Below are 22,329 nucleotides of genomic sequence, written 5' to 3'. Positions count from 1 at the left end.
AGATTAGTTATGTGATTTCACATAAGAGAATGATTATGTTTTCTATTCCAATACTTGGTCATGTGTTTCTCCTTTTTGCATAATCAGGTGATACATAACCTAATGTCAAACACATTTACAAATATATTTGTGAAAAGAAGGCTAGGGTGCAACACAGGGAAGAGACACGGCTCAAATCTAAAGGACACTGATCAAATGGATATGAATCAGGTGGGTTGAGTGTCTTTGCTATAGAAGTGGCTATTGAAGTGTCTAAGGACAATAGTCTACAACAGTGGTTCTCAAATTGTGGTACGTGTACCGGCAGTGGTAGGTGGAGTGCCACCAGGTGGTACGCCAAATGACCCTGGAACTGTGTCATGTGCGTTGAAAAATCAGGATGGGTTTTCATATTTTGTATTTTAATATGTGTTGAATACGCAGCCTACGTACTACGATACAGTGCGCGCTAATACTTCAGTGGACTCAAGAGATACTCTGTAATTCTATACCACTCTATAGGAATGGATGCTACAGATGCAAGTGACCAATTGTATTTAAAAAAAGCTACTGTATCTCCAGCAAATAGGGAGAAAGGAGAATGTGCGTGATTATGGAACAATGCCAACATTGTAAACACAGGAATGCATAGAAATACGTGCTGCGAACGCAGGTAATCTTGTGAGCACACGGAAGCGTGATAACAGAAAAATATTTAAGAACTGTTCTAATTTGAGAAAAATACACCGGGCGTCTCTGTGTTTCGCTCCCATGCGCATGAAATAAAAACTTTAAATAAATACGGAAATAATGGAAACGTGGAAAAATGCAAGCTTGCGGATTGCTAAAGCAGGTAAGCTACACTATTTTTGAAGAACCTTATTTACCGTTGGCAAAAGAGCTGACACGTATTATGTGCAGAGAAAAGGCTGCTAAACAGCTCGACCTGCTGCCCCCCTCCCCCTGAAAGATACAGTCATTCATAGAATTATTGAAATGAAGGATTATATCAAAAGTACACTGATAGAGCGCGTTAAGATGAGCAGATGTTTTTCACTGCAATTAGGTGAATCTGTAGTCGATTTGGCCAATTTGCTCGTTTACGTTAGATACGAGTTTGAGGGCATGTCCCATGAGGACTTTCTGTTGTTTAAACCGCTACCAACAGGAACTACAGGAGAGCACATATTTCAGCTTCTGAATGAATTTATCGAAGAGAATGGCATCGACTGGATAAAATGTGTGGGAGTTTGTACAGGCGGTGCTAGAGCAATGACAAGCCGACATAACGCTGTAGTTGCACGAATTAGAGAGGTTGCTCCAGAAAATAATGTACGCATTACAACATCCACCTTTGCCGTCAAGAAAATGCCTGATGATTTAATATTTGTTAGACTCTGTTCTGAATTGTATCAAGGCTCGAAAAATTAATTCACATCTGCTTTGCTCAACTAAACAGACTCATCCCTCTCACTGAAATGGTGCTTTTTTATTAGTTGTTGTTAATGTTGTTTTTTCTGTAAAACACTTTGAGAAGCCACCTTTAAAAGCGTTATATCAAATAAAGTTTATTATTATAATATTTATTATATGTATGTGTGGGTGTGTCTGCACGCGCGCTCATGTTGGTCATTGAGAATTTCTGGGGTTCCTATGAGATGATGACTTGTAGGTGGTACTTGAATGCTTTGATTGGATTAGGGGTGGTACTTGGTCCAAAAAGTTTGAGAACCACTGGTCTACAAGAATGAAGTGTTTGCAGAGCTGTCGGTAGCCTGGGAGACAATAGGAAAAGGAATCTGTTTTACCCTAATTAAATCCTTGTGTGACAATGCATGGGTTTTACGAGTGCATGTTCCACTGGCTTAGTGTTGAATAACTCCAAAGGAGATAGAGCGCCGGTGTGGAATCAATCTGTGAATTAGGTTTTCTTTCAAATGTTTTGGGAGTGAGCTATGGAGTTCCAGTGTGGTTCTGCGATGAACCTTTAGGCAGTCGTGTGAGCTTTTAATATAGGGCTCTCAAACATAGATGGTGCTGATGAAAGAGCCTGCATTTTCATACGGCTGTTAGGGACAGCTCCACCTCTTCAAATTACTGAGACAAAACGGCACCTTATCCTTTCTCTCAGGTGAAAGAGAGAGGATGGAAAGAGAGAGGTTTGGAGGAAGAACTGGCATTCAAAGTCAGGAACCCTGAGGATGGAATCCTTTTATAGGGAGTCCTTCAGGTTGGCAAAAGCTGTGGCAGAATCTGGGATACATTGGATTGTCTTAGGTGTGGATAGACGCATCTGGTCCATGTAAGGGCCGCCAGTCCCGCAAACTATGGAATGAACCAGCCATATTAATTAACGTTTCCCAGAAAAGACCTCACCTGTGTCCAGGGGATTGGCCAGTCTCCAATGGCTTTGACCTTTTCAATCTGGAGGAGGATCCAGCCCTCACCTACCATGTAACCCAGTTTTTGGGCTGATGAAAACCTGAATTGGCTTTTTGCAGGTTTAACAAGGAGACCTGCTCCTTGGGAGGTTAGGACCGCTTGGCAGTATTCCAAATGTGAGGTCCAATCTTTGCTAAATATTACCTGATTGTCAAGGTAAGCAGCTGTGTATTGTAACCAATCCATCAGTTGCATGAAGGTGGCCAGAGCCTTACAGAGACCGAAGGGTAGTACCATGTACTGGTAAAGACCCAACAGAGTCACAAAATACATTTTTGGTTTGGCCATAGCAGTCAAGGGAATCTGCCAATACCTTTTCATTAAGTCTAGGGTAGTAGTGTATTTCACCTTCCCTAGTTTCTCCAGTAGTTCATCAATCCTGGGCATTGGATAAGCATTGAATCAGGACACCTCATTAAGCTTCTTCAAGTCATTGCAAAAGCACCAGGAGCCATTAGGTTTAGGTACCAGAATGATGGGGCTGAATCAGGGGCTGGTACTCCCCTCGATGACGTCAAAATCCAGCATTTTCTGCACTTCCTGATTGATTTCCTGATTCTTGGCGTCTGGTACATGATATAATGGTATTCTTACAATAGCTCCTGGTGGTGTCTCAGTATGATGTTGTAGGAGATGAGTACACCCCAGTAAACTGGAAAAAAGATGACAGATCCAGCCAAGGAGTGTGGTAATAAGAGATGAGGAGTGAGTGTTTCTGATCCTCTGCCAGAAGGCTATAGGTGCAACAAAAGTGGGAAGATTACCGTTTTTCAGGTATATATTCATGCCATGGGTTTAACAAATTGACATAGTATACCTGCTTCTTTTTCTTGTACTTCACATGGTATTTCATATGGTCTTGCTGCATTCTAGAATGGGAAGCAAAAGCATGACGTGGTCCCCTGGTTTAAAGGTCCTGAATTGTGAGTTAGATTGTTGGTTCCGTGCATCTTTGAGGTGTTTTTTTTCTTTAACACAAGTGTTTTAAGCCACTCTTTAAGCCACTCAGCCACTCTTAGAATGTATTCGCATAGTTGGACATTATGTATAGTGAAATCCTGACTTTCCCAGGAGTCCCTAGCTACATCCAAGACACCCCGGGCTTGTTAGCCGTAAAGTAATTCAACAGAAAGAAGCCTGTTAAGTCTAAGGGCACTTCCCTGATTGCAAATATTAGAAGGAGTAGGAGTTGATCACAGTCTTTTCTCAGATTAAGCCACAGTCTTTAGCATTTGCTTCTGGGTCCAGTTAAAATGGTATACCAGGCCATCCGTATGAGGGTGATATACAGAGGTATTTAACATTTTGATTTTAAGAAGAACTGCCACTTCCTGCATGATGCAGGAGGTGAACGGGGTTCCCTGGTTAGGATCAATTTCAGTATACCAACTCACATGAATAAATTCTCCTTTGTGATCGCACTGCTCACAGCCTTCCATAGAGAGTTAGCATCCAGATAGTGGGAGGCATAATTGACATTTACTAGAATGTATTCATATCCTCAGGACATTTTGGTGAGGGGTCCTAGGCGACCCATTACGATGCCGGAGAAAGGTTCTTCGATGATAGATAGTGGTCACAATAGAGTGTTTAACCAGAGCACAAAACCAACTGTCAGGACAGTTATTGCAATAACACCTGATGTTTACATACTGTATATCCCCAGCCAGAGGAAACTTTAATATCCCCTCTCGGGTTTTGTCTATCCCCAGGCACCATCCTAGCAAGTGTGAATGGGCTAGTCGAAGGATGAACTGTCCATGTTTTGGGTGCACCAGGAATCGCTCACAGTGTTGATCATTTAACTGATGCAATAGATTATTTTTTTATAATAAAGGAAGTGGATAGTTGAGTCCATCCTTTGTCCTACTGTCCATTCAATTCCACTACTGGAATTGAATGGCTCAACGTAGAATCCTTAATATGATCATGTTGGAAGTGTGTTGTCAAAAGCTCCATCTCCTAGTTGTCAAAGGGATCAGCACAAGATGAACTAATCCTTGGAGTCCTAGATCTGTATGGAGAGAGAGTAGGGGAAGAAGCATTTTTGTTAGGGTTGGTTTGTGTGGTGACTCCTTTTTTCTCTGCATTTTCCCATGGCTCAGATTATTTGTTTAGTGTTTGTTGCAGGTTCAATTATTCCCATTTTCTCCAAGGTAAGATCCCACTGGGTGAACGGTTATGAGAGAAATAACTGATGTAACCAGGGAAAATCCCTGCCAATGATAAGACAATATTGTAGTTTTTGAATCACGGTGGCCCAGATGCTATAACTTTTTATTCTGAGTCGGAGATTCACAGAGGCGGCTGTCAATGCATGTGACAGCAGGGTTCTGTCATTCCTCTACTCAAGCTGGTCTCACTACTGTTGTAACAGACAAATAAGTGATGGATCCCGAGATGACATTTAAACTACTGAGTTTATTGCATGCAAGGAACAATAAGACCAAAGTATTGTTCGGAATATAGGTACAAAACTTCCAGTTTATATAGCAAACTTCAGCCATTTCCTGACGCAGTTTGTTACCATGGTAATGGGGGAAGGACACTGGTGCTCGGACATTTCTTAGACCTTGACCGCTTTTAATGGTTGGTTTTAGGTTTCTTTAGTTGGGGGGTTTCTTACTTGCATCTGGAATTCTTATCAGTTAACCCCCATCCCTGCCATAACTCAAAGCCTGGAATGTCTTGTGTCACAAGAAGTCTTTGTGCAGCAAGAAATCAGTTTACCCCTTCTTCACATCTTATATCTTTCTTCACTAGGGGGATACCAAACAGAGCACACTCCCGGAGTAAACTAGTGTTTGGAACACTTGAATGTCCATTCAAGATTACTGATTCCAGTAGTGAACCGAGATTTCGGCATGGTTCTGCAATGAACCTTTAGGCAGCCACATGAGCATTTAATATAGATTAGAGACACAGACAGTGCTGATGAGAGAGCCCACATTTTTATAAGGCTGTTAGGGATGAAAGCTAGAGGACTGTGATTGCTGGTATCTTGGCCTCTCTGTCAGGAACAGTTCTTTCCGGGCCCTATGCGGGCGACACAATCCAAAAAGGTGAAGAAACAATAGGGCAAAATATCATGCAGGAGTCGGTCAGGAGACAGGGGGGCGTGTCCATGCAGTGCTAGTGTCCGGGGGAAGTGAATCCAGGGCGAACAATCCAAGGGTAAATCCAGAGGGGGAATCCAAGACGGGAGGTTTAGTCCAAGACCAGGGGATCAATCCGTAGTTAAAACCAGAACCGGGTCGGGACCGGCGGGGCAAGGAAACAGGAACAGGAAACTAAAACCATAACGGTGCCAGACGCGGCAAGACCCCGGGCTCTCACGACACGGAAATCAATGAGAAGCCCCGAGCAATCGCCTGCGTCTGGCTTTAAAGGTGGAACTAAAGAGGGGCTGGAATAAGGAACAGGTGTGGGGAATGGGACAGAACGAGGAAGGGCTGGAGCGCCCTTAAGTAACGATCGTGACACTCTGGTGATGAGTAACGATACCACAGTGAGAAAAGTAAGTTTTATCCACAGTGTCATAAAGAGTCTTCATCATTTTGAAACCCAGGATAAAATAAGTATAAGCATAAGGAGTGGAGAGATGTAGAAAGAGATGGAGAAAGAGCACAAGGAAAAAATGTGTAACAGGCAAAAGGACCTTGTTCAAATCAACCCCTGAAGACCAGATTCTAGTTAAGTATCTGAAGTATTTAAGAGAGCTTGCCTTCTGTTTTTTAAGGAAACTCCTGATTTACTTTATAATGAGTCCCCAGGGTAAAAATGTTCTCTAAGGTTCAGTGGATGCATTTATTTAGAATATGGTCTCATTCACTTTGGAGCATCTGGATTTATAAGAAGAGAGATTTACCTCTGTGCTGTATTCTATGTTTCATTTAGGACACAAATGTATCTTTTGTTGGCCTGTTAGGCGTTATACAGGATATGTGAACACAAGGTTGTAGTCTGGTTTTTCCAGTTAGTTAGAATTTAGGCCTTTTGTACACTTTGTACATTTTAACTTGTATGTTGTATTGTATGTTACTAGATTTATATAATTGTTCATAAATTTATCACAGTTTACTGTTTTTTTTTTCTCCTGTACCAGAGCTGTACAGGAGAATAAAGATCTCAAGTGCGTCTAAACAGGTATATGCTTGACATGTCTTTTACAATTTGGTAGTTATGTTTATGGTACTTAATTATTGATTATCCTGCTCAGTGTTCTAAAATTTCCTTAAGCCCTGTTTTTTTAACAGCATTCACAAGGCTTTTCTTACCATGGGTTCAGTCTTTTGTGAGGTTTGTATCATCTCAGTATTCCAACAAATGCACATTTTTCAAAAGCTGGGATTTCCAGAAACAGCTCTAAGAGGGAAAATATAGTAAATGTTTAATCTTGTTGTATCTGAGAAATCAGTGATGCTCTAGTTCATCTTCCTAGAGCAAGGAGAATAAACACTCAGAGTTAACTACTGAATATAGGAGTGCAGATGTAGCCACTCAGTACAGTACTGCACTTAATACTGTAAGTCACACCCCAACCTGTCTTGGATAAAGGGGTTAGAAAATATATAGATAAAAATATTATGTCTTTTCCGTTAAGCTTGGAATTAACCTTTACGTATTCCATTGCAGCCAGTTTATGCAACACAGCTCCATACTTCTTTAACAAACATTTTGTTTAAGGCTGGAGGTGTTACATCCCCTGAGTTTGTTATGTAGAATAGATTGTTTTTTTGGAGGATGGGGATGAATTTTCAATATCCTGCGCTCTTGGTCATTGGTTGTCGCACTTTATCCGCGAGTGATATTTTGAGCTGAATAATAATAATAATAATAATAATAATAATAATAATAAAAATAATAATAATAATAATAATAATAATAATAATAATAATAATAATAAAAATAATAATAATAATAATAATAATTGCTTACACTTATATAGTGCTTTTCTGGACACTCAAAGCACTTTACAGGTAATGGGACTCCCCTCCACCACCACCAATGTGCAGCATCCACCTGGATGATGCAACGGCAGCCATAGTGCGCCAGAATGCTCACCACACATCAGGAAAGCAGAGTAATGAAACCAATTCATAGATTCATAGAATAATGAATAATGAGTGCTCTGTTTGTGCTTGTGCTTCTAAAGTTATTCCAAGTCTGAGTTACTAATTGGACACTGCTTGTGAGCAGTCCTTTTATCATCAGTGAGTGGAAATCTGAGAAACTGTTAAAGGGGGATTTGGAAAGGCAAATGACTGCATTGTGAAAATTATAATTAACCCTGGCATAAACCTCTGTTTAAATTTGCACAAGTCTGCAAGCATGGCTACTGGCATTTTTGTGAAAATATTAAATTAAGATTAATGTACATTAATTAAAATAAATTACGGTGTAAACAATATAGTGTAGTATATAGTACATAAAATAGATTGCTCAATACACAATTGCAGGAAACTCTAATTAAGATTTAAATTAACAAATGAGTATGTTTTAGAAAAGGGGCTAAATTATCACACCTAGAAGAGTCTTTGATTTTAAATTTAAACTCAGATTAAATATTAGTTTCTTGAAGCTTTGATCTTTGAGCCACAAATTGCATATACAGTTTGCAATTTTCCAATCAGTATCTGATTTTGTTTTATTTGAAAATGTTCTAGTTATGTTTTGTTTTGGTAAGAATTTGGTATTTTGGTAAGAATTACGTAAATCTTTAATTTTCAGAATGTTTTTGGGGACAAAAAAATTGAATGTTTTAATTCAGAATTAAGCTTTTGTCTTTCAGTTAAATATACCATACACAAATTGAAATAAATTAAATCATGAAGGGAAAAATGCAAGTCACTTCAGTCTCTGTATTTGGTCAACATGCAGCACCACATTGATGTGCGAATAATTAATGAGCTCATCTTAACCACAATCTATAATGCAAATAGTATTAAGGCAGCTTCTGCTTCACAGGACACCGTGTGTCTTATCAAGATCCACACACTGAAAATTAATAATATAGCCAATCTGGACAATACATTTTAAAAATACAAGGTATCCACACAGTTCTGTAATATAGCTGTTAATTTCTGTAATCTTTTAGGAGGGTTCCTATTAAGAAGCATTCAGTTATAATGTTCTAGCAGATAAATATCTAAATATGCAGTTCCTTTTCATACTGACCAGGATTACTATTTGCAACAACTCTTAAAACTAACCTGTTTGAGGGTAAAACTAACCTGTCTCTTAAGTGTATTTTGTTTCTACAAGCTAGTAAGAAGGGTAAAAATGAATAAACTACCCAACTAAATTGTGTTAAGAATTAACCAAGTGTCTTAATTAACAAAATATTCAGGTACTGTACAAACTTTAATAAAGAGACAAACTCCTAATGCAACACAATTCTCAAGAAAGCTTTACTCCATCCTGAAAGATTACTTTAATATCACAACTCCACTCAATTATTTTTTTTTTAGGGTGTTGGTAAATGTTTTGCAATTATAAACCACTTCTTCTTATGTCTTCTACTGTTCTAAATACAGGTGCCAAAGTTTTTCATCATACTGAAACCTATTGTACAAGCTTGCTGTCTGATTGACCTTCACTGTCAATCAGACATGCTTCTAGAATCCTTTCATGAGCTATATCTCTGACCTGAGAAAACCAGTTCTAATTGAACTGCAACTGTTGGCTACAGTGGTCATATGATGCATCTTTCAAGCTAAATAGGATTCATGCACATCTAAGATGCAGATGATTGTTGTATTGTCTGATTTGACATCATTATGCTAGCAACTGGGAGTAAAAGTATGTTCTGTACCATCTCCCTTCCTATATTCTTCTTTTAGACTTTCTCATGTGGAACTTTACAATAAAAACATTTTTTTTTACATTAGCATCAACCCCATGAAAATTTACCTTATAACAGAATCAGAATCAGAATTGCTTTTATTCGCCAGTATGTGCAGGTACAGGAATTTGCCTTTGTACATTTAGAACCTGCTCAACACAAAACCCACACAGGTGCAAAAGAAGCATTAACATTACTGACATAGTTACATTGGACAATATACAAAAGATGGAGGAGTAAGGTGCAACTATGTAAACATGCTGGGAAGATGCACCAGTTCTTAACCACAAGATATTCAAGATGTATGAACTAAGCAGTAATAATAGTTCAAAGTGTTTTCAGCTGAAACGGGGAGTTGTTGGGGGAGGATGCTGGTTAAGTAAGGATATGGCATTGGGAAAGAAACTGTCCAGGTGTCTGTTGGTCGGACCACATGCCAGAGGTTAAACTCTATACAGTGATAATCAGTGTATAGAGTGGGATAGATAATATAGAAGACAATGTAAAGTTAACAGAATAGAAAATCCTTAGGGAATCAAAATCTTTTCATTTATTAAAAAATGAAAAAATCATCTACTTTTTTCTGTGTCAACCTGTAAAACTCTTCCATGATTTATGCTTTGCAACTAACCATTGAAGTACAAACAGATTTGATCCAAGCTGTTGTTCTAGCATGTATACAAAGCTGCACCCCAAGAGATATTAAATCTGTGCTTTCCTTCTTTAGTGTCATGTTTGATTGACATCTCTCTGATGTCACTGGCTTTAAACTGGCTTAAAAATGCTGTGAAATCCCAGTCTTTTTCAAATCAAAGACAGACATTTAAAAGATGGTACAGGTGATATTCAAAGCAATGGATCTGAGTAGAGTTTGCTATTAGACTGCACATCTTGCTGATCTTCATCATCATGCATATACCAATCTGATTGTTTGGGCTCTGTCATTTGTGGGGTTTTTTCGCAGTACAGTGAAGCAACAGCAAACTTGCAATGCCACATGGCTTGAAATTTGGTTCCTTTTGTTTTTGTGCCTTTGGACTTTTTTTCAGAGAACTTACAACTTACAAGATGACCTGCTCCTAAAAGCAGTCTTAAACTACTTCAGTTCAGGGACTGTCTGCAGCATATGTTAAAATATGTCTCTTAAGACATTGCTGAATCAATCCCCTTCACACATACTGTACATACACCAACAATGCAGCTTTGTGTTTTCTCTTTCAGGTGGATAAACTCGCTAGTCTGCATAGCATCCAAGTCCGCACAGGCTGCTTCTGCAACACTGGAGCCTGCCAGCGCCACCTGGGCATCAGTGACCAGGAAGTGCAAAACAATCTGCAGGTGAGAGAGCAGAGGACCGCAGGACACTGTCGGATTTTTAAAATGGCTATAACAGATGTGAGAATATAAAAGGGGTAATGAGGCAAAAAGAAATGATCCATTCAGGGTAGCAATTCTCTTCAAGCTGTTAAGTGAAAACAAACAAAAAAGCAGCTTTTTTAAAAGAAAATTGGGATGTCCTCTTCATTCCCAGTTCTAATGGCAAAATATGCTTCCTTCTCCATCACCAAAACCTTATTGTACATGTAATGCAATGACCTAGATTTAAGTAGGGTCACCCTCTTTGAGCAGTGGAAAAAAACATCTCACATACACAGGAAACAAAAGGTAAATACATCACAATTTTCTTCAGAGGTTCAAAAAGTTCCTTCACAAATATGAAAAAAAAAACTAGGAACAAATGTGCAAAAGCACTTACAAGGACAACAAATCTAAAATTCTCAAATAAACACATTCTCATCATTTAAGAACATACATGTAGGAAAAGGTTATATACAAGAGGAGGCCATTTGGCCCATTTGACCTCTTGACTAGCTAATTGATCTAAGGATCTTGACAGAAACAAGGGTATCAGTATGAACAACTTTGCTGGATAGTTTGTTTCATACTCCCATAATCCATTGCATAAAGTGGTTGAAGTTAGGTACCTCTGCTCAGTGTTACCTTTTCTAAGCAATAGAAGTGAGAAGACAAAACTTTCCCAATCACACCTCAGGCTATCAATTATCACCAAAACAAGCAAAATATTTAGTCCGTCCTACTCGAGTTCTGTCCATCAATATACAATACCCATGCCTTCACAGTATTCACATGCACAAAATATACCCCTCATTAAATTAATTGCCTCATTAAAATGGTTTTAAAATGTATTCCAAACAACCTTCGATATACCCTAGTTGACTTTCAACAGCATATTTCATGATAACCCTGGAAACCTCAGCAATAAAAGTACAAGAAGGTAAGCAAGACTTGTAAAAGCTAATGAACTTTCATGATAAATTAATAACATTTTCCTTCTCAGCATTCATAGACACTAGTAACTGTGTGCTGATGGGAAGCTCTAATTTTTTTTTACATAAAAAACAAGGAGCACTCAAGGAACATGACAAGACTGTAAATAACATATGGATAAAATATGAAAGATACAAAAATAGTGCAGAACCTGTCTTGTGAAGTAATAATAATAATTGCTTACACTTATATAGTGCTTTTCTGGACACTCCACTCAAAGCGCTTTACAGGTAATGGGGACTGTTAGCCCTGTCATCTCTTCTTCTATGAAACCCACCCACCCTGCTGGAATCTCCAATGATTTTATTTTTTCCAGGCTGGCCATGTCTGTGGAGACAATGTGGATCTGATTGGAGGGCGACCCACTGGCTCCGTTCGGATCTCTTTTGGCTACATGTCGACCTTCCAGGACTGCCAGACCTTCTTGAAGTTCATTGTTGACTCTTTCGCTCGACAGCCAGTCAAAATGGATAAAGACAGACTGAAGAGGTTAAGAACTTCTCTGCCGGCAGAAAGCTTAGCATATCCCACACTTCCAAATCATAATGGCCCTCTAAAAGTTCAAGAGGAAGGATCTGAATGCAGTGGCTCTGTGAAGACACCGAGCATCTCTGCTCAGCGTGGGGAAAGCAACATTCCTAGATCTGGAGTTGTGTACTCAAGGAATGCGGAAGTCTCTGGAACTCTAACCAACATCTTCCTTTATCCGATCAAGTCTTGTGCTGCAGTAGAGGTATGTGCCTTATACAGGTATGTGTGTTTTTAAAACCTGATGTGGGCACTCACTTTAAGCTTTCACATTTATTGGTATTCATGTTCATCTCTTTATTTCAAGTATATATTGCAGTGGTTCGCAATCACAGAGTGGTCACAGAGGAACACTGTGTCTTCTGGTTTTTGCTCCAGTTGAGTTCTTAATGACAGGCTAAAATGTTTGAGTTTTTTTTTTGTTTGGAGCATGATTGTGTTTTTTTCAGGTCAAATGAGATTTGTAATTGGAGGTCAAATGAGATACGTAATTGGTATCAACCGTGTAAAAATTTCTGAGTTTCAGGACTGCCATCATTCATATGTGTTGCCTGTAATGGAACACGTTTAACCCTTGCAGAAGGAAAAAAACTTGTGATGGTGAAAGGGGCCAGTTAAAAGCAAATACTACTGGAGGTGATTATAAAAACACAGTACTGTTTTCGAGGAAGTGTTGTCCTCTGAGATAAAGTAAAAATAGTGACAAATTCTGCAGTGAGAAAACTTAAACTTTCCGAGTCTTAAAACATTTTAAAGAGAAAAAAGGCTACTGAAATCACATTAATTTACTAGCTGATTAAAGGCTTTGGTTTTCTAATGACAGTGGCTATTTGTATGTATCTTGTTTTATGTGAATGGTTCTTTAAGATGCATTTTTGTTGGTAATGAACTTGGAGTAAATTAGGGCCACTCTAGATCAGAAGGTACTTAATAAATGCTAAACTAGTTTGGTGCTTATTTGGATTGTAATTATAGTTAACAGCTCATACAAGAGTGCTAGTGCCTGAAGCCTCTTAGTACCATCTATCCAGGTCATTAAGGAATTCAAAGATAGCAAGTTCTTATACTCTAGGTGTTAAAAAGAACCTTTTTGAAAGGAAAATAAATTATCTTTTATAATTAGTTTATAAATTTTGCATTATACTGTATATCTAGGGATTATGTTTAATCATTTTGTTCCAGGAAGGGAATCAAATTGAATTATACTCGCAAAGGTAAAGATACCTGTAGATAAATAATAAGCTTTAAAATGTAAATATAAAACAACATTAGTTGATAAATACAATTCTAAGACCAACAGTTTCCTCCTGCCTAGGGATGGGCAGCTCTAGTTCTCAAATGTTCTGAGGATTCTCTTATCTTAATTCTACTTATGATCTTGTTCACCTAATTGAAGGAATCATTTGGATAGAAAGTCAGTTTGAGGTATTTTTTAGGTCTTAATAAGTTGCTAATGTTAAAAGTACCTACTGTATAGCAATTGCAGGTTGATGGCTTTGTAATTGCAGGGTTTCCTAATCCCTGTCTAATACAAATTAACATGCAAAACACATGGATGTATGACATATTTTATCTCTAAAATATATTGAAATTCATAAATGTTTGTCTCGTATTTAAATTCAATCTTTTCTTATAATGATTACCTAGTGTCTATTTATCTATATTACTATGCAAATATGAAAGGTTTAAAGGCAGATACAGTGTTAGGTTTTAATGTGTTTTATGGTATTTTTAATGACCACAAGGAGCCAGGAACTCTGTTTCATGTGTCATCTGAAGGACACTGCCTTTTTACAGTATAGTGTCCCCATCACTATACTGTGGCATTAGGAGCCACACGGACCGCAGGGTAAGTGCCCCCTACTGGTCCCACTAGCATCTATTCCGGCAACAACCTTATCTTTCCCAGGAGGCCTCCTGCCAGGTACTGGCCAGGCTCACACCTACTGAGCTTCAATGGGTTGCTAGTTGTGAGTTGCAGGGTGACATAGCTGCTGACAAAGCAGCTGTTAGGTAAATTTCTAAAACAAGATTTAGCCAGTCTTGAATCTGAATCTTATTGAATCACTAAGGTCTTCTGATCCAGTGGGGTATATGTTTAAAGTTATTGTGAGATTAACTGATGTGTCGTAAGTGTACTGTGTGCACTATGGCTGCTGTTGTATCATCCAGGTGGGGATGGTTGAGGGGGGTCCCCATTACCTGTAAAGTGCTTTGAGTGGAGTGACCAGAAAAGCACTATATAAGTTTATAAATATAAATAAGGGTGGAGTTAGTGTGATGCATTTGTATAAGACAATAATCAATGGGAGACATTTAACCAGTTTCAACCAGAATGGAGGAGAAAATGTAAAATAAGATAATCGTCATCAGTCGTTGTCATTTATTTTCAATTTTCACCAGTGGTGACATTAACCTAGTCATCAACATACAGATGAAATGCAAGCCTCTCTCAAAGATGTTGTAATGGTGTTATGAAACAATCCAAAGAACAGAAAAGAATGCCAGAGAGGAGCCCTGATCATTTAGGTCCTCTGCAGCATATCTCTGTGAGGAATCTGGAGTATTAGCTGGGGTTTGCAAGTCCCTGATAATTAAGTCCTTAAAACCCATAATGTGGGTTTTTGTGGCTCAGAGAATTGGAATATACAGTATGTGATCTGCAGTCTTACAAACAGACAAATCTCAAGCATAATGCAGCTTCTGCCTTGATGTGCTGGTGAAGCCACTGGCGCTCTTGAATCAAATTTTAATTAAGCAATTAGTATGCTTGTAAAAAGCAAGTCAGACAGGGAGACAGAAAAAGGGGAAAAAAAGAAGCATGGGATAGAGACATGCAACAATCAAGAAGCAACAGGGTGACGATAAGGATTAAAAGATAGTTATTTACATTAGAAAGAAATGTTATCATTAAAATGCATTTGGAACTGAAATATGATATTTAAATTTTGCAATACCATTTGAATCATTCTTACTTGAAGATTTTAATTACTTTTTTCATGTAATAGTGCCACAAACCCAGCACAGACTGGTATTAAATAATGTATAATGAAGATAATATACAGTCTAAGCAGGTGCAGAACAGTGTGGTTTACATTACACTTCTGTTGTTATCCTGTGAGGCTGAGCACCAGAAATTGAACTGAAGGTCTGTATTGATGTGACAGAATAAACATTGGAATTCTGCATACAAACATGTGCCATGTTACTTTTCATAGTTTTGAATCTTTTAACCATTTAAAATCGTATTACTAGTGATATCTTCTCTGAAAAGATTGATGTTATTATTCCCTTGGCTTAATGTACAGTATGTTCTAGCCTAAAACTACTGTTTCAGCCTTCTGAAAAGCAATCTGAAGATAAATATGGTTAAATGTGTACAGTAGGCTTAGAAACTTGATCACACACTGTGAGTTCAAAAAAGAGCTTTAAAATGAATTTCTTTCATTTCTGCTCATGGCCTAAATTCTTTCTAGCGCTTTCAAGAACTTACACAGACATAAATATATACAGTACAGTGTGTGTATTAAATGTGACAGTTCAATAAATGAAAAGGGTTTGACATTGAACATATACTATAAAAAGTACAGTATATTGATAATGAACAAGTAACAGGTTTATTCCATGCTGAAAAGAGAAGAAAGAAAACACAACGTTTCGGCTGTGGAGCCTTCTTCAGGTGTGAGAAAGACAGGGCAGTAAGCAAAGGTGATGTAGTGGGAGAACAAAGGCTGGGAGAGAGGAGGAGCGAGGAGCGGGAGCAGGAGACAGAAAGAGAGGCCAATCAGGAGGTATGAAGTCAGGATAGGTGAAGAGAGGTGTGAAATGAAACCTACAATGAATAGAGAGAATTTAGAAGAAAAGTAGTCTGTCATTAATAGAAGGGAAAGGTGTGATCCTAGCTGCAGTATAATTTAAGTTTCTGTAGTCTTTCTGATGTATGAGTTTGGAAAACCGTCTTTGAGAACACAGACGGAGAGATTAGTGTGATCATGGCCATCAGAGGTCAGAGGTGAAATGGGAAACAATGGGTTTGGAGAGATCTTTAATCTTCACAGCCCTAACATGTTCTCTGAAGCGGTCTTGAGGCTCCTTCCTGTTTCTCCAATGTAAAGGGCTGGGCATTTACTGCAAGAGATACAGTAAATAAGGTTGCCATCTGGATGATACGGAATTGTCCTGAGGGGCCTTGAATGAATGTGGTGTTAGATATGTACTTGCAGATGATACAGCAAGCTCTGTTGCAAGGGAAAGTGCCTGGTGTGGATGGTTTCTGAGGGCAGTCAAAGGAACTGTGAACAAGAAGGTTATGCAGATTAGGTGGTCAGCAATATAAGATGATGGGGCGGTCAGAAAAGAGGGCCCCAATGGAGGGATCATCCTGTAGGATTGAAAAGTTGTCGTTAATAGTCCTGGGGATAGGAAGTGTGTTGGGTGGTAGGGAAGCACCAAAGGAATACAGTTGTTACGGCGGGAGTTCCTGATTGAGTGGATGGTCCAAGGGGTGTTTTTGGCATGGGCAAGGGCCCTGTCAATAACACTGCTGGGGTATCCTCTGTTGATGAAAAAGGAGTACATTTTGAGGGCTTGGTTCTGGAAATTGATGTCATCACTGCATAATTGTCATAGCCGAAGGAACTGTCAAAAAGGGAGAGAATTTTTAGTGTGTTTGAGGTGAAATGAGCTATACAGGAGATAGCTGTTTGAATCTGTGGGTTTGTAATAGACTGAAGTAGAGAGTCGGGGGTAGTTAATGGAGAAGTTGTTGTCTAGAAACAGAAGAGTAGTGGAAGATATATTAACTGTATATTTGAGGGACGGGTGGAAGTTGGTGAAATGATGCAGAAAGTGCTCAAGCTGGTCATTACAGCATTTGATGGCACCGGCACAGTCAACAATGTATCGTTTGTAGATATCAGGGACATAGCCAGAGTACGAAGTGAAGAAGCGCTCTCCTACCCAGCCGACCAAAATATTGGCATAGCTGGGTCCCATTGTGGTGCCCATGGCGACTCCACTGACCTGTTGGTAAAAAAGGTTATTGAAAGAGAATGCATTCAGTGTGGGTGGATCAAGCACCGTGCATTTGTCCAGCGTGTGCTTGAGGGCTGTAAGGCTGTCGTTATAGGGAATGATGGTGTAAAGAGATGTCCATGGTAAAAATGTAGCTTTCAGGGCCCTGAAATTTCCCTTCAGGATCAATAAAGTCTTATCTTATCTATCTATCTAAATTGGAAATCATGAAAAAGGAGCACGTGGTTGATGTCCTTGATGTATGAGGGAAGACCTTCAACCAGCGGTCTCATGAGGCTGTCAAGAAAGGCTGAGATGTAAGTAGTCGGACAGTTGCATGCTGATATGATGGGGCATCCAGGGGTGTTCAGATTGTCGATTTTGGGGAGGTAAATACCTGCGGATGTTCAATGATGAGCTGGTTTGCCTCCTGAGGGAGCTCCTGAATGCTGATAAGAAGGAAGATGTTGTATACCGCTTCCTTTTGGTAGTCAGTGGTAGGATCCTGTTGGAGAGGGAGGTAGGCAGAGGTGTCAGTTAGTTGTCTAGAGCAGTGGTTCTCAAACTTTTTGGACCAAGTACCACCCCTAATCCAACCAAAGCATCCAAGTACCACCTACAAGTCATCATCTCATAGGAACCCCAGAAATTCTCAATGACCAACATGAGCGCGCGTGCACACACACTCACACATACTTATAATAAATATTATAATAATAAACTTTATTTGATGTAGCACCTTTAAAGGTGGCTTCTCAAAGTGTTTTACAGAAAAAAAAAACATTAACAACAACTAATAAAAAAGCACCATTTCAGTGAGAGGGGTGAGCCTGTTTAGTTGAGCAAAGCATATGTGAATTAATTTTTTGAGCCTTGATACAATTCACAACAGAGTCTAACAGATATTAAATCGTCAGACATTTTCTTGACGGCAAAAGTTTTGCGGTGGATGTTGTAATGCGTACATTAATTTCTGGAGCAACCTCTCTAATTCGTGCAACTACACCATTATGTCGACTTGTCATTGCTCTAGGACTGTCTGTACAAACTCCCACACATTTTATCCAGTCGATGCCATTCTCTTCGATAAGTTCATTCAGAAGCTGAAATATGTGCTCTCCTGTAGTTCCTGTTGGTAGCGGTTTAAAGAACAGAAAGTCCTCATGGGACATGCCCTCAAACTCGTATCTAACGTAAACTAGCAAATTGGCCAAATCAACTACAGACTCATCTAATTGCAGTGAAAAACATCTGCTCATCTTAACGCGCTCTATCAGTGTACTTTTGATATAATTCTTCATTTCAATAATTCTATGAATGACTGTATCTTTTATGGGGACGGGGGCTGCAGGTCGAGCTGTTTAGCAGCTTTTTCTCTACACATAATACGTGTCAGCTCTTTTGCCAACAACGCTCGGTGTATTTTTCTAAAATTAGAACAGTTCTTAAATATTTTTCTGTTATAATGCTTTCGTGTGCTCACAAGATTACCTGCGTTCGTAGCACGTATTTCTATGCATTCCTGTGTTTACAACGTTGGCATTGTTCCAAAATCACGCACATTCTCCTTTCTCCTTATTTGCTGGAGATACAGTAGCTTTTTTTACATACAATTGGTCACTTGCATCCGTGGCACCCATTCCTATAGAGTGGTATAGAATTACAGAGTATCTCTTGTGTCCACTGAAGTATTAGCGCACACTGTATCGTAGTACGTAGGCTGCGTATTCGACACGTATTAAAATACAAAATATGAAAACCCGTCCCGATTTTTCAACGCACATGACACAGTTCCATGGTCATTTGGCATACCACCTGGCGGCACTCCACGTACCACTGCCAGTATGCGTACCACAGTTTGAGAACAACTGGTCTAGAGGCTTCAAAGATATATAGTTCCTTCCGCCACACATCAAAGGCTCCTCCTTTGTCCGCTGGTTTGATGACGATATCATCTCTGTTGTGCAGAGACTGGAGCACCTGAATTTCTCCTTGGGTGAGGTCCAGAGGGGGGCCGGAGGGGGGAGTCCAACAGCTCTGTTTAGGATTAATATTGTTAATGACATCAATAACAGGATTATTGTCAGCTGCCTGTGAAGAGGAATCATCAGCAAAATGTGCTCTGAGACGGATCCTGCGGTAAACGCGGTTGAGGTCGACTATGATCTGGGGGATGTCCAGCTTCCTGTGAACTGGTACAAAACTGAGGCCTTTGCTGAGGAGGGATGACTCATCCTGTGAAAGGGAAAGGTCAGAAGGTATAGTGACAACAAGGTTGGGATTGGTGAAGGTGTTCGGGGTGTTGATGGTTTTCTTCTGTAGAAGATGACTGAGTTTTTTATCCTTCTCGGTAGTGAGAAACTGGTAGAGTTTGGAGTTGAGAGATCTAACGAGTTTTGTTATAAATAATGCATTTTACATAATACATGCATATTACATGTGGTAATAATAGTGTACAGTATATTATTATTACTTTAGTAATTCCATCATTGTAATACAATACTGTATACGAGAGTATACAAATCTTGTGAAAAGCTATGGCAGTTGTCAAGCCCTTTTTTTGATCCAATGATTTGAGAGTATTTTTCTACAAGACCAACCCCCCCATGAGAAAATAGATTTTCAAAAAGGGATCTGTGTGCAGGAAAATTTTCACCAGGTAAAAGACACTTATTCTATTGGAAGAGATTGCAAGGGAGTACAACTTGTTTTACTTTCAGCCTCAGTGTGGACCAGGAGAGCAGGCATTTATTGCTACTGTAAAACAGACAATCTGAGGGCAGACATTCACTTTGCACAACCTTTTCCCACTGCAGTTAACATGGCTGTGTATGCCATTTTTGACAATGTGATCGAAAATGAAAGGTAATTTATGACTTCAGCTAATTTCATGCGAAAAAGCAGACCCTGAATATGAACAACTGTTTGGTCAAAAAGGATATTTTGACATGGGATCCGTATACTAGGGAACTTTTTGAAAGAGCTTCCTAGTGACATGCTCCTGAAAGAAAAAGTCTAAAAGTGGAGACCTTTTAGTTTGACAATGATGAGCCCTGAGAGGATTGGCTTGATATTTACCTGACAACTGATGGAAGAGATTAATTTTTTTGGCTCATACAGATTTTTTCCTGACATTTTCTGTTCCTCAAGAGTATTGAGAACTTTTTAAAGAAAACACTAATGCTATACTTTATAACAAGTTTTAAGAGTTCCTTTCAGTTTTCTGTGGATTATTTTCTACACTTGAAATGTAAAGGGTTACTTTTTTAACAGACACATTGTAGAACCTTATTCTACTGATGTAAGTCAAAATGGCAGAAATATTGCCATTTTGCAGCCATATCACCCTGCAACTCACAACTGGCAACCCACTGAGGCTAAGCAGGTGTGAGCCTGGTCAGTACCTGGAGGGGAGACCTCCTGGGAAAAACTAAGGTTGCTGCTGGAAGAGGTTTTAGTGGGGCCAGCAGGGGGCGCTCACCCTGCGGCTCATGTGGGTCCTAATGCCCCAGTGTAGTGACGGGGACACTATACTGTAAACAGGTGCCGTCCTTCGGATGAGACGTAAAACCGAGGTCCTGACTCTCTGCGGTTATTAAAAATCCCAGGGTGCTTCTCGAAAAGAGTAGGGGTGTAACCCCGGCGTCCTGGCCATCGGCCTTTATCAATCATGGCCTCCTAACAATCCCCCCTCTATGAATTGGCTTCATTACTCTGCTCTCCTCCCCACTGATAGCTGATGTGTGGTGAGCGTTCTGCTGCACTATGGCTGCCGTTGCATCATCCAGGTGGATGCTGCACATTGGTGGTGGTGGAGGGGAGTCCCCATTAAATGTAAAGCACTTTGAGTGGAGTGGCCAGAAAAGCGCTATATAAGTGTAAGCAATTATTATTATTATTATTATTATTATTATTATTATTATTGGTGAAAAAATTGTCTTTTTGAGGGATGAAGACTTCTGTACCAAATTAAGCCACCTAAAAATAAGGATATTCAGTTATGCATTATGTATTCTAATGTGAATTGTGTGGAAATGTTAACTTCTACAGTATGTATAAATAAAATAGTAGTCTTATTTTTTATTAATGAGAGATTATGGACAAATATTAACATAATGCATGAATAAACAGCTATTTAATTTAAAACACAAAAACATTTAAAGGGTCTTACAAGCATTTTGCATCAGGTGTTCACTATTTCTATATCTGGTGACACACTGGCAACTGCCAGTTCTACATCTAGTTTTAATGACTTTACAGATACTGTACCTGTCTGCATCAGCCTGGTTTACTGGTGTTGGCACATAAAGCACCTGGGATGCTAATCTGAACTATTGCCTCCATAAATCCGTTCCACCCTTTTGGATTTTTTCTTGCTGGTACCAGTTGATGCTGTGTGCCTGTTACGAGTTCGGTAATAGGGACCGAACTAGTGAGTGAACCCACTTGCAGGAGCGAACAAAGCCAAGTCGTAAACCGAAAGTAAACCGTAATCGTAGGAACGAGCCGAGAGTCCAGGGGGAGCAAGATATCCGAAAGGGAACGTGTACCGAAGCCGAAGTGTGATCCGAATTCGTAGTCCGTAGAGCAATCCGAGAATCCAGAGGTAGCCAGTTATCCAAGACAGAGCGAAAGTACCAATCCAAGCCGAGATCCGAAAAGCCGAAGTCCAAAGGGAAAAACCGTAAGCCGAAATCCAAGACAAACACAGAGTAGAAGAAGCGCAACCAGGAAGCTCGATAGGGAAAACCAATACTGAGCAACGAGGTAGGGAAGGACAGGTGTTTAAGTAGGATGAGACGGGGGTGTGGTGGTGAATGGGAAAACTGATAGGTGAACTGATGGATAGGGGCTACACCTACTTCTGCCTCTTCCGTTGCCGAGAGGCACGGATCGTAACATTACCCCCCCCTCTACGGGCGGCTCCTGACGCCCTAACGGGACGATCCGGGAAGTTAAGGTGGAAGTCTTTGATGAGATTGGGGTCCAGAATATCCTTCTCCGAAACCCAAGAGCGCTCCTCCGGACCATAGCCTTCCCAATCGACAAGATATTGTAGGGCTCCACGAGACCATCGGGAATCCAGGATTTTATTGACCGTGTAAGCAGGGAGTCCATCAATCACTCGAGGCGGTGGAGGTTTTTGTTGTGGTTTAGACAGGGTGGATCTGTGA

At 39.7% G+C, this 22,329-nt stretch overlaps 1 protein-coding gene across 2 annotated transcripts in view; it reads left to right on the top strand.

Moving 5' to 3' along the window:
* The window catches only part of mocos (molybdenum cofactor sulfurase), a 236,771-nt gene that overhangs the window by 173,837 nt on the left and 40,605 nt on the right, over positions 1-22,329 (top strand). For both annotated transcript variants that reach the window (XM_015357181.2, XM_069195015.1), the window contains 2 exons: positions 10,487-10,603; positions 11,931-12,347. In XM_015357181.2, coding sequence (XP_015212667.2) covers positions 10,487-10,603; positions 11,931-12,347 — 534 coding nt within the window. The remainder of the gene's footprint in view (positions 1-10,486; positions 10,604-11,930; positions 12,348-22,329) is intronic.

This window comes from Lepisosteus oculatus, chromosome 10 (assembly GCF_040954835.1).
Source record: "Lepisosteus oculatus isolate fLepOcu1 chromosome 10, fLepOcu1.hap2, whole genome shotgun sequence".
In the NCBI taxonomy this organism is placed as follows: Eukaryota; Metazoa; Chordata; class Actinopteri; order Semionotiformes; family Lepisosteidae; genus Lepisosteus; species Lepisosteus oculatus.
The sequence above is the reverse complement of the archived record's forward strand: the minus strand, read 5'-3'. Positions and strand labels throughout refer to the sequence as shown.